The sequence below is a fragment of the Geotrypetes seraphini genome, chromosome 2, assembly GCF_902459505.1.
Source record: "Geotrypetes seraphini chromosome 2, aGeoSer1.1, whole genome shotgun sequence".
NCBI classification, from domain to species: domain Eukaryota; kingdom Metazoa; phylum Chordata; class Amphibia; order Gymnophiona; family Dermophiidae; genus Geotrypetes; species Geotrypetes seraphini.
This window is the reverse complement of record NC_047085.1, coordinates 519,445,684-519,458,864: the sequence shown is the minus strand read 5'-3', so window position 1 is coordinate 519,458,864 and position 13,181 is coordinate 519,445,684. Positions and strand designations below refer to the sequence as shown.

At 46.3% G+C, this 13,181-nt stretch overlaps 1 protein-coding gene across 2 annotated transcripts in view; it reads right to left on the bottom strand.

Moving 5' to 3' along the window:
• Positions 1–10,727, bottom strand: part of LOC117354678 (oocyte zinc finger protein XlCOF6-like) — a 39,899-nt gene extending 29,172 nt beyond the window's left edge. For both annotated transcript variants that reach the window (XM_033932540.1, XM_033932541.1), the window contains exon 1: positions 10,545–10,727. In XM_033932540.1, the coding sequence (XP_033788431.1) occupies positions 10,545–10,568 (24 nt within the window). In that variant the 5' untranslated portion in view covers positions 10,569–10,727. The remainder of the gene's footprint in view (positions 1–10,544) is intronic.
• Positions 10,728–13,181: the final 2,454 nt, after the last annotated feature.

Sequence of the window (13,181 nt, the reverse complement as noted above, 5' to 3'; positions counted from 1 at the left end):
TTCTAAATGGGGGAATGGGGGGGGATTGTATTTGTGCACAAATGTAAGAACTTTGTTGTGTTTTGCTATGGATATTTCTATGCACGTTGAAAATGAATAAATATATTTAAATATAAATTCTTGGAGATGAGAGAGGTTCTGAGGGATTGGAGTAGAGCGAATGTGGTCCTTCTTCACATACAAGGTAAAAGAGAAGAAATCAGAAATTACAGGCCAGTAAGCCTCACTTCAGTGCTTGGAAAAATAATGGAAGATCCACCGAATAGAGAACTACCTGGAATCAAATGGGTTACAAGATCTGAAACAACATGGCTTCACCAAGGGGAAATCATGCCAAATGAATCTGATTGATTTTTTTGACTGGGTAACCAGAGAATTATATAGAGAACATGCACTAGATGTACTCTAGTTTGATTTCAGCAAAGCCTTAGACACGGTTCCTTATTGGAGGCTGATCAATAAACTTCATCTGAATCAATCCATTGTTCTTCCTGTGTTTTTTTCCGAAGCCGCATTCTCATCCTGGAGAATCAGCTCTTCACAATCTGGACTGTAAGCGTGCTTTGGCTTTCTACTTGGAATGCACCAAGCCTCACAGAACTGCTCCTCAACTTTTCATCTCCTTCGATCCGAACAAGTTGGGACGCCCTATCTCTAAGTGCACCATCTCCAACTGGATGGCGGCTTGTATCTCTTTCTGCTATGCCCAGGCTGGATTACCCCTTCACAGTAAAGTCACAGCCCATCAGGTCAGAACAATGGCAGCCTCTGTAGCTTTCCTCAGATCAACACCGATTGAGGAGATTTGTAAGGCTGCCACTTGGACCTCGGTTCATGCCTCACACTATTGTCTGGATACCTTCTCCAACTCTCCCACCATCCCACTGTGGTTAGCTTGGAGGTCACCCACTAGTGAGAATACCTGCCTGCTTGTCCTGGGATAAAGCAATGTTACTTACCGTAACAGTTGTTATCCAGGGACAGCAGGCAGCTATTCTCACTAGTTGGCTTCTCTGCTAGCTATCTGAAATGAGGAGACACGCCCGGTGCATCGGGCGGGAAGGCACTCGCGCATGCGCGGTGTGGGCAACTCGAAACTTCTAAAAGTTTCTACAAGCAAGTATGCTTGTGAGATGTCCGCTTCGGGGCTCTGTTGGATGACGTCACCCACTAGTGAGAATACCTGCCTACTTGTCCTGGGATAATTGCAGGCATTCCTTAGGAAATTGGAAGACTGGGCGTCCAAGTGGTAGATGAAATCTAATGTAGACAAATGCAAAGTGATGCACATTGGGAGGAATAATCCAAATCATAGTTATCGGATGCTAGGGTCCACCTTGGGGGTTAGCGCCCAAGAAAAGGATCTGTGTGTCATCGTAGACAATACAATGAAAACTAATGCCCAATGTGTGGTGGCAGCCAAGAAAGCAAACAAGATGCTAGGAATGATTAGAAAAGGGATGGTAAATAAGACTAGGAATGTTATAATGCCTCTGTATCGCTCAATGGTGCAACCTCACCTTGAGAACTGCATTCAGTTCTGGTCTCCTTATCTCAAAAAAGATATAGCGGCACTAGAAAAGGTTCAAAGAAGAGCAACCAAGATGATAAAGGGGATGGAACTCCTCTCATAGTAGATGACGGCAGATAAAGACCCGAATGGTCCATCCAGTCTGCCCAACCTGATTCAATTTAAATTTTTTATTTTTATTTTTTCTTCTTAGCTATTTCTGGGCAAGAATCCAAAGCTTTACCCGGTACTGTGCTTGGGTTCCAACTGCTGAAATCTCTGTTAAGACTTATTCCAGCCCATCTACACCATCCAAGCCATTGAAGCCCTCCCCTGCCCATCCTCCACCAAACGGCCATACAAAGACACAGACCGTGCAAGTCTGCCCAGTAACTGGCCTAGTTCAATATTTAATATTATTTTCTGATTCTAAATCTTCTGTGTTCATCCCACGCTTCTTTGAACTCAGTCACAGTTTTACTCTCCACCACCTCTCTCGGGAGCACATTCCAGGCATCCACTACCCTCTCCGTAAAGTAGAAATTCCTAACATTGCCCATGAATCTACCACCCCTCAACCTCAAATTATGTCCTTTGGTTTTACCGTTTTCCTTTCTCTGGAAAAGATTTTGTTCTACGTTAATACCCTTCAAGTATTTGAACGTCTGAATCATATCTCCCCTGTCTCTCCTTTCCTCTAGGGTATACATATTCAGGGCTTCCAGTCTCTCCTCATACGTCTTCTGGCGCAAGCCTCCTATCATTTTCATCGCCCTCCTCTGGACCGCCTCAAGTCTTCTTACGTCTTTTGCCAGATACGGTCTCCAAAACTGAACACAATACTCGAAATGGGGCCTCACCAATGACCTGTACAGGGGCATCAACACCTTCTTCCTTCTACTGACTACGCCTCTCTTTATACAGCCCAGCATCCTTCTGGCAGCAGCCACTGCCTTGTCACACTGTTTTTTCGCCTTTAGATCTTCGGACACTATAACCCCAAGGTCCCTCTCCCCGTCCGTGCATATCAGCTTCTCTCCTCCCAGCATATACGGTTCCTTCCTATTATTAATCCCCAAATGCATTACTCTCGTATGAGGAAAGAGGTTAGGGCTCTTCAACTTGGAAAAGAGACAGCTGAGGAGAGATATGATTGAAGTGTACAAAATCCTGAGTGGTGTAGAATGGTACAAGTGGATTGATTTTTACTGCATCAAGATTTACGAAGACTAGGAGACACTCGTTACAGAGCAATACTTTTAAAACAATAGGAGGAAATATTTTTTTCACTCAGACAATAGTTAAGCTCTGGATATGTTGCCAGAGGATGTGTTGAGAGCAGTTAATGTAGTCTGTTTTTAAAAAAGGCTTAGCATCTCTCCTCCCCTTTTGTGGCCGCACATCTTCCTGTCCTTCTCTTCCCCCTCTCACCTACCTTTCTCTACCGCTTCCCTTCCATGGTCTGGCATCTCTCTTGCCTTACCTCTCACTTTTGCAGTCTGACATTTCTCTTGTTTCCTTTCTCCTTTCTTGTGATCTGGACTCTTCTCTCCTTCTCCTCCTCCCTACCACAGTCTGGCATCTCTGTCCTCCCCTGGAAGTCTGGCACCTCATTCTCGTTTTTCTTTTTCATCCCAACATATCTTTAATGACTACCCCCCTGTGATCCCCCCCTCCACAGGAGCCGATAAAGCAGCTACTCTTGCATTCTTCAGGCTGCCAGCAGCATGAAGTAAGCACATTGGGGACAGAAATCAGTAGCAGAGGGAAAGCTTCCAGGCAGTGGAAGGCAGCATGTTTACTTCAGTCATGCTGCTGGCGGCCCAAAGAGTGAAAGAGCAGCTATAGCAATGAATTCCACCATCCCCAGACCACACCATTCCACCATCCCCAGACCCACTAACTCTCCTTTTCTCAACTACTCTTTCAGCCAACATTTATTTATTTATTTTATTTTTAAAATTTATATACCGTTTTATTCCCAAAACGGTTTACAAATAGTTACATACATAAAATATTATAAAATTCAGAACAAGGTTCTGCAACAACAACAACAACAACAACCAGTAGCAGCAAGAGGCTTTTGGCCTCCATAAAGGGTGCACAACTAAAACAGATGGTAACGGAGCCCACTAGAGCCCAGGCGATCCTTGACCTGGTACTCACCAACGGGGAAAGCGTCTCAGAGGTCTCGGTAGGAGATACACTTGCCTCCAGCGACCATAACATGGTATGGTTCAACCTTAGGAAAGGATTCCCTAAATCAATCACAAAAACAAAGGTACTTAATTTCCGGGGCACCGACTTCACACGCATGGGAGATTTCGTCCATCAGACGCTGCAGGACCAAGCAGAGACCGGTAATGTGGAAGCTATGTGGTCGTACCTGAAATCATCCATACACGAAGCTACTAATCGCTACATAAAATCGGTAGACAAACGGCAAAGAAACAATAAACCCCAATGGTTCACTGAGGAGATCTCGCATCTCATTAAGGAGAAGAAACAAGCATTTCTTTTCTACAAACGTACGCAGAGAAGAGAAACTAAAGTAGAATATAAAATCCAGGTCTGCAGCGGTCAAAACAGCAGTTAGGGAGGCAAAACTTCGAGTGGAAGAAACTTTGGCAAAAAACATTAAAAAAGGGGACAAATCTTTCTTCAGGTATATTAGTGATAGGAAAAGGAACACAGACGGCATAGTACGCCTTAGAAGACCGGACGGAAACTACGCGGTGGCAGATTCCGAAAAAGCCGAAATACTAAATGAATATTTCTGCTCAGTCTTCACCTGTGAGGCACCGGGACACGGACCACAGTTGAAGGCAAAACAAATTGCGGAAGACCCGTTTCAGAATTTTGAGTTCACACCTGAAGACGTCTACAGCGAGCTGACAAAGCTCAAGGAGAACAAGGCCATGGGACCGGACAATTTACACCCCAGGGTTCTTAGAGAATTGAGAGATGTTCTGGCGGAACCATTGGCCGTGCTCTTAAATCTCTCACTAAGTACGGGGAAAGTTCCGTTGGACTGGAAAACAGCCAACGTCGTTCCTCTGCATAAAAAGGGTTGCAAGGCTGAGGCTGCGAACTATAGACCGGTGAGTCTCACTTCAATAGTGTGTAAACTCATGGAAACACTAATTAAGCATAAATTAGATACGATCTTGACTGAGGGGAATCTCCGGGACCCCAGTCAGCATGGATTCACCAAGGGTAGGTCCTGCCAGTCCAATCTTATCAGCTTCTTTGACTGGGTAACAAGAAGGCTGGATTTGGGAGAGTCCTTGGACGTCGTATACCTAGACTTCAGCAAGGCTTTTGACAGCATCCCACACCGCAGACTGCTGAACAAGATGGAATCGATGGGGTTAGGAGTAACACTAACTGCATGGGTTAAAGATTGGCTGAGTGGCAGACTTCAGAGGGTGATGGTTAACGGTACCCTCTCTAAAACGTCAGAGGTGACCAGCGGAGTGCCGCAGGGTTCAGTCCTGGGTCCACTCCTCTTCAACATATTCATTAGGGATTTGACTCAAGGGCTTCAAGGTAAAGTAACCTTATTCGCTGATGACGCCAAACTATGCAATATAGTAAACGGCTACAATCTACAGGATACTATGGAACAGGACCTCCGTACTTTAGAAAGTTGGTCCTCTATCTGGCAGCTGGGCTTCAACGCCAAGAAATGTAAGGTCATGCATCTCGGAAATGGAAATCCATGCAGACCTAACATCAAGAATGGAGAAACTTTAACCAGGACTACGGCAGAACGAGACTTGGGAGTGATCATCAGTGCAGACATGAAAACTGCCACTCAAGTAGAGAAGGCTTCATCTAAGGCACGGCAGATGATGGGTTGTATACTGTGTGCAATTCTGGAGGCCACATTACCGTAAAGATGTGCTCAGAATTGAGTCGGATCAGCGGATGGCCACCAGGATGGTCTCGGGGCTAAAGGGTCTCTCGTACGAAGAAAGACTGAACAAATTGCAGCTCTACACTCTCGAGGAGCGTAGGGAGAGGGGAGACATGATTGAGACATTTATGTACATCACGGGACGGGTCGAGGTGGAAGATGATATCTTTCTTCTCAGAGGACCCTCGAACATAAGAGGACATCCGCTAAAACTCAGGGGAGGGAAGTTTTGTGGAGACGTCAGGAAGTACTTCTTCACGGAAAGAGTGATAGAGCATTGGAACAAGCTTCCAGTACAGGTGATCGAGGCCCGCAGCATCCCAGACTTCAAGAATAAATGGGATACCTATGTGGGATCCCTGCGAGGGTCATACCAATGAATAGGGTATAGACTTAATAGAGCAGGTCAGTAGAGTGGCAGTATGATCTGACTTAAGGGGGCCAGTAGACTTAAAAGGGTGGGTCAATGGTGTGGGCAGACTTGATGGGCTGTAGCCCTTATCTGCCGTCATCTTTCTATGTTTCTAAGGTTAAAACAAGACAAACAGATTCAATCCTTACACAGATTAAACTTCTCTCCATCCTTCCCCACCACCCCAGAGTCCACCAAATCTCCCTTTCTCTTCCCAACTACCCTTCTATCCAGTTACTCTATAACCCCGCCCCCTCCACACCACCCCCTTTCTTTTCCCTCCCTCCCTTCATCCCATTGTCCACCATCTCCCTCTCTGTTTCCAGGTCCATTATTCTTTCCCCCCCCCATCCTCAGTCCGGCTATCCCCCTTACCCATGAACTTCATGGGCCTTTAGGACAAACAGGGCAGTTGACCTCAGCCCTGCAACTTTAGGAGGCCCCCCCTCCTGGAGGCTGTCTTGATTCCCCCTTTTTCTTCCCTCGTCTGCAAAGAATCGCTGCCATTGGAGCATTACTCAGAGGCAGCCCATGGCCTCTCCACTGCACCCTTCTACCACGGTCCATCCCACGGCAGAACAGGCTACCTCTTACCTCTTCCAACCCTCTGCCATGCTCGCAGCATGCTGCTCGTGCTCACCCTTCACTAAAATGCATGCTGTTCCGCTCTGGTCTCATTTTCATTGGTTCAACTGGGGAGCACAATGGACCAATCACAAATGACCTCAGAGTCCCTAAGGTCATTTGTGATTGGCCCATTATGCTGCAGCAGAACCAATAATTTAAAAAAAATAAAAAAAAGAAGTATGCCAGCAAACCCGTTACCAGCCCAAAATAGCCCAATTACAGAAAAAAATAGGCCAATAACCCGCCACCCGCCCAATCCTTTTATTTCCTACCGTAGGACTTAAAAACGAGCCCAATTGGGCGGAAAAACTGCCCAACCAGCAACACTGCTGCACACATTTATAATGTTACAGGGAAACCAAACCCCTCCCCTAATATTTCTCCTATTTAGGGTTACCATTTGGCTCCAGAAAAAGAGGTACGATTGAAATGTCCTTGTTTCACTCAATCTATCCTCTTTTTTCCTTCATAGGGGACTCTGCTACCCCCTCCAGATGAGAGGGGGATGATCCCTATTGCCAAGGAATGCAAGTCTGCTGCTGGGTGGGGGGGGGGAAATTCTGCAGTGTCCCAGATTCGGAAGCCGCAGAAGTGTTCTCAGAAGTGGAAGTAGGGAATTACAGGCTAGTAAGTCTGATTTCTGTGGTAGGCAAATTAATGGAAACACTTTTAAAACAGAGAATGGTGAAGTTTCTGGAATCCTGGGACCAGAGGCAACATGGATTCACTAGAGCAGGGGTGCCCAAAACGTCGATCGCGATTGACCGGTAGATCGTGAAGGCAACGCAAGTCGATCACGTTGCTTTCGCGTTCTACTTGCTTCCCGACTCAGAAGCGCCGAACCGACCAACTTCCCCCACCCAACGTCAATTCTGACGTTGGAGAGGAAGTTCCGGGCCAGCCAATCGCTGCCTTTCTGGCTCACAACTTCCTCTCCAACTTCAGAAATTACGTCGGGGAGAGGAAACCTGGTCGGCCCGATGCTTCTGTGTGGGGAAGCAGGGAGAGCTTGGGGCGGCGGTGGTTTGGAGGCCTGTTCCCCGATGGCGGCGGCAGTGGCTTGGGAGCAGGCAGGGAGACAGAAAGAAGGGGGAGCAGGGAGACAGAAAGAAAGAAGGGACAAAGAAAGAAGGGACAGGAAGACAGAAAGAAAGGGGGCATGGAGAGAGAAAAACAGACAGAAAGAAAGAGGAGCAGGGAGACAAAAAGAAAGAAAGGGGAGGGGGCAGGGAGAGAGGAAGAAAAAGTTGGCGGAGGGAATGAGGTCTGGAAGTTGAAGGAGGCTGAAAGAAGGGAAGAAATATTGGATGCACAGTCAGAAGAATAAAGTGCAACCAGATACTCATGAAATCACCAGACAACAAAGGTAGGAAATATGATTTTATTTTCAATTTAGTGATCAAAATGTGTCAGTTTTGAGAATTTATATCTGCTGTCTATATTTTGCACTATGGCCTCCTTTTACTAAACTGCAATTGTGTTTTTTTAGCGCAGAGAGCCTATGAGCATCGAGAGCAGCACAGGGCATTCAGCGCAGCTCCCTGCACTAAAAACCATTATTGCGGTTTAGTAAAAAGGGAGGAGGGTATATTTGTCTATTTTTGTATAGTTGTTCCTGAGGTGACATTGCATTATCATTTTGACTTGGTCATTTTAAAAGTAGCTCGCAAGCCTAAAAAGTGTGGGCACACCTGCACTAGAGGTAGGTCTTGTCAGACAAATTTGATCAATTTCTTTGATTGGGTGACTGGAGAATTGGATAGAGGGAGTATGCTAGATGTGGTGTATTTAGATTTTAACAAAACCTTTCACAGATGTCTAATAAAAAAACTGAGTGCCCTCGAGATGGGTCCCAAAGTGACGGGCTGGGTCAAGAACTGGTTGAGTGGAAGGCGACAGAGTGGAGATCGCTCTGAGAAAAGGGATGTTACCAGTGGTGTGCCTCAAGGATCTGTTCCTGGGCTTGTTCATTTTAACATTTTTATAAACGATATTGCTGAAAGGCTGTCGGGTAAGATTTGCTTCTTTAAGGATAAGCTTGAAGAATTTGGTAGCTAAAATTTAATGCTAAAAAATGCAAGGTCATGCATTTGGGCTGCAAAAACCCATAGGAATAGTACAGTTTGGTGGGGGGGGTGTTGAACTTATGTGCACAACAGAAGAACGGGACTTGGGTGTGATGATCTTAAGGTGGCCAAACAGGTTGAAAAGGCAACAGCGAAATCTAGAAGGGTGCTAGTAGGTTACATAAGGAGAGGTATGACCAGTAAGAAAAAGGAGGTATTGATGCCCCTTGTATAAAACTTTGGTGAGACCTCATTTAAAATATTGTGTATAATTCTGGAAGCTGCACCTTCAAAAAGATGTAAAAAGGATAGAGTCGGTCCAGAAGAAGGCTACTAAAATGGTGTGTGGTCTTTGTGATAAGGCATATGGCAGCGGACTCAAACATGCGGCCCACGGGCCGCATGTGGCTCTCCAGGTTTTATTTGCGGCACGCAGTCTGGAGGCGATCATTCTCTTCCTCTTGGAGCAGCAGCCGGCTCGTTCGTTCAAAGCCACGGGTTGGCGGCTCCTTGCGCTATCCACTCCTGCATCGGAAGCCTCTCTGATGTCACAACATCAGAGAGGCTTCAGACGCAGGCACGGATCTTGCAAGGAGCCGCCACCTGCGGCTTTGAATGAACGAGCCAGCCAGACACGCTGCTTCTCCAGTGGCATACCAAGGGGGGGGGCGGTCCACTGTTCTCCCTAGAGTGCGGCTCGCGGCTCGTCTAGAGTAGTGGTGCCGAACCTGCTTCCCTTCCCTTCTCACTGCTGCCATCGGGGATCAGGCCGGCACCGTGTTCTTTGATCTCCCTGCTTCTCTTCGCTGCGGGGCCGACCAACTCTCGCAGCCCGACGTCAATTCTGACATCGAGAAGACGTTCTGGCTAGCCAATCGCTACCTGGCTGCCCGGAACATCCTTTCCGACGTTAGAATTGATGTCGGGCGGCGAGAGTTGGTTGGCCCCGTGCAGAAGAGAAGCAGGGAGATCTCTGCCTGTTCCCGATAGCGGCAGCGGCAGCAGCCTATTCCACGGCGGCGGTGGCATGGGGGAGGGCAAGAAGGAAGAAAGAAAGAAGGTGGGGTGGGGACAGGGAGCCAGAAAAAAAAGCAAAAAATGGGGCACGGAGGAAGGAAGGAAGAAAGAAGGAGGGGGACAGGGAACCAGAAACAAAGCAAAAAATGGGTCACAGAATCAGAGAAAGACAAACATAGAGAAAGAAAGAAAAAGTTGGGGGAGGGAATGAGGTCTGGAGGAGAGGAAGCATACAGGAGGCTGAAAGAAGAGAAGAAATATTGGATGCACAGTCAGAAGAATAAAGTGCAACCAGAGACTGATGAAATTACCAAACAAAGGTAGGAAAATGATTTTATTTTCAATTTAGTGATTGAAATGTGCCAGTTTTGAGAAAGAAAAGATATTGAACTTTAAATGTGAGTGCTGCAGAAAAAAATAGAGTACTTGGAGGGCCGCAGAAAAAATAGTTAATGTCTTATTAAAGAAATGACAATTTTGCATGAGGTAAAACTCTTTATAGTTTATATATCTTTCCTTTTAACTGTTAAAGGAAAGTTTTATAATCTATAAAGAGTTTTACCTCATGCAAAATTGTCATTTCTTTAATAAGGCATTAACTATTTTTTCTGCGGCCCTCCAAGTACCTACAAATCCAAAATGTGGCCCCGCAAAGGGTTTGAGTTTGAGACCACTGGCATATGGGGACAGACTTAAAGATCTCAATCTGCATACTTCGGAGGAAATACATACGTGACGTAAATGCGCATGAATCGAGTCTCGCATTTGAAAGGAAGCTCTGGAATGAGAGGGCATGGGATGAAGTTAAGAGGCTCCGGAGTAATCTAAGACAATTTTTTTTTTTTTTCTCCCAGAAGAAAGTGGTGGAGACAGAATCTGCAGTCTCTGAATTCAAGAAAGCATGGGATAGGCTTAGAGAGAGGAAGAGATCATGGTTACTGCGCATGGGCAGAATGGATTGGCTGCTGGTGGTGGGGGAGGGGTATCTCCTACCTGAGCAGAGGCTCCTGCAGGCATTTTCCTCTCAGCTTTTGCAGCAGGATTATCAAAATGAGGAATTTTTCTCTGGAGAGTTTGTCTCTTGGGACGGGGAGAGGAGCAGAAGCTGGAAATTTGAACCTGAGGTAACCAACGGCTGCACCTCAGAAGATGGACGACTCCGTTTCCCGCTGAGGCGCACACGCCGATGACATCACAAAGGGGCGGAGCTTGACGGGAAGTCCACTGACTACATTTCTCAGCGTCGAGCCCGCGGCTGCGGAGTCCCCGCCTCCTCCTGGAAGGGGCGGAGCTTATTCAGATCCACAACGCCAGAGAGAGGCTGAACACTGGGACCGGCAAATCCCAAAGCTCTTCTTCAGGAGGGGGAGGGAGGAGCCAGGCCTGGAGGTGGTGCTTTGGAAATGGGGGAAGGACAAAGCTCAAACTCCTCCTCTCCCCGCCCTACAGACCATTCTGACCAATCAGCACTAGAAGGGATGGAACCGAGAAGAAAACAATGAGAAGCTCCGCTTCCCTTTGTGATGTCATGGGAGGGAGGAGCCAGATATTGCTGTGGAGATGGGCAGTAGGGAAGGACGACGCTCAAGCTCCTCCTCTCCCCGCCCCACAGACCATCCTGACCAATCAGCACTAGAGAGGATGGAACTAGGGTTAAAAAAAAAAGACTTTGTGATGTCATCAGGAGAGAGAGTACTTCGTACTTTCTACTTCTCAGACAAGACTATGAGAAAAGAGAGAAAGTCAACATCAACTTGGAACTCTAACTTAGTTCTCCTCCACGACTTCCCTCTTCCTTCTTTCACCATCCACTTCCATATCTTCTTCTAGCCCACTCCCTCAGAGAGATCCATGGGGATCTCTTCCCCCTCATCCTGGGCTTTCTTGAGTGTATAAGGGATTTTTGTCTTCTGCTTGGGTCCTTAGAAGGGTTGATGTGGGAACAAGGGGCTTTAGGGAGAATCTTTTGGGTATAACAGGGCCTGCCCTCCTCCATTTTAACCAGGACTGGGACCTCCTCATCACAATGTACAGAATTCCCTCTGGATACATTTTATCCTCAGCCTGTAGTGAATCCCCAGGTAACCAATAGGAGAGTGGGAGATGTTGACGCAGGGATCTGTACTGGGACCGGTGCTATTTAACTTATTTATAAATGATCTGGAACTTGGAACAACGAGTGAGGTGATTGAATTTGCAGATGACACTAAACTGTTCAAAGTTGTTAAAATGCATGCGGATTGTTGAAAAATTGCAGGCGGACCTTAGGAAATTGGAAGACTGGGTGTCCAAATGGTAGATGAAATTTAATGTGGACAAATGCAAAGTGATGCACATTGGGAAGAATAACCTGAATCACAGTTACTAGATGCTAGAGTCCACCTTGGAGGTTAGGGCCCAAGAAAAGGATGTGAGTATCATTGTAGACAATACGATTAAATTCTTCCCAATATACGACAGCAGCTAAAAAAGAAAACAGGATGCTGGAAATTATTAAAAAAGGGATGGTTAACAAGACTAATAATGTCATAACGCCCCTGTATCGTTCCATGGTGAAACCTCATTTGGAATATTGCGTTCAATTCTAGTCTCCATATCTCATGAAAGATATAGTGGTGCTAGAAAAGGTTCAAAGAACAGCGACCAGGATGGTAAAGGGGATGGAACTCCTCTTGTATGAGGAAAGACTAAAACGGTTAGGGCTCTTCAGCTTGGAAAAGAGACGGCTGAGGGGAGATAGGATTGAAGTCTACAAAATCCTGAGTGGAGTAGAACAGGTACAAGTGGATCATTTTTTTGCTCTGTCAAAAAATACAAAGGCTAGGGGACACTCGATGAAGTTACAGGGAAATACTTTTTTTTTTTTTTTAATTTTCACTCAGAGAATAGTTAAGCTCTGGAACACGTTGCCAGAGGATTTAGTAAGAGCGGATAGCGTAGCTGGTTTTAAATGTTTGGACAAGTTCCTGGAGGAAAAGTCCATAGTCTGTTATTGAGAAAGACATAGGGGAAGCCACTGCTTGCCCTGTATCAGTAGCATGGAATATTGCTACACCTTAGGTTTTGGCCAGGTACTAGTGGCCTGGATTGACCACCATGAGAACGGGCTACTGGGCTTGATGGACCATTAGTCTGACCCAGTAAGGCTATTCTTATGTTCTTATGATGTCTTAATGGGACTTTATGACAGCAGAACCCTGGCAGGAGAAAGTCTCTCTCACCACAATGTTTGCATAGAGGAGCAATGGAAACCTCCAAAAGTGCAAGAGATCCAGAAACCCATCTGAAATCACCGAGGCACAGGAAGGAGCTGATCAAGTTCAGCACCTGAGTCTAAAGGAGCTGGGCTGTATCAGAGCCTCCTAGGACAGGAGTTGGAGCAGCCTGACCAGCTCTGCCTCCAAAACTGTAGCAAGAGCCATCTAGGACCGTGCTTCAACATCTGTCCAGTCTGTTGCCTTGTCTTCATCTCTCTTCCACCCCCCTCCTCCTTGGTACGCCACTGGCTCCTATACCTTGGTAAATATGCATTCCATGTCATTAAATCACGTAATACCAAATTGTGGTATGTCAATAGTGCTGGGTCAGTGTTTTCAGAAGGAAAACAAAAATGATTTGGCCAGGGTCATA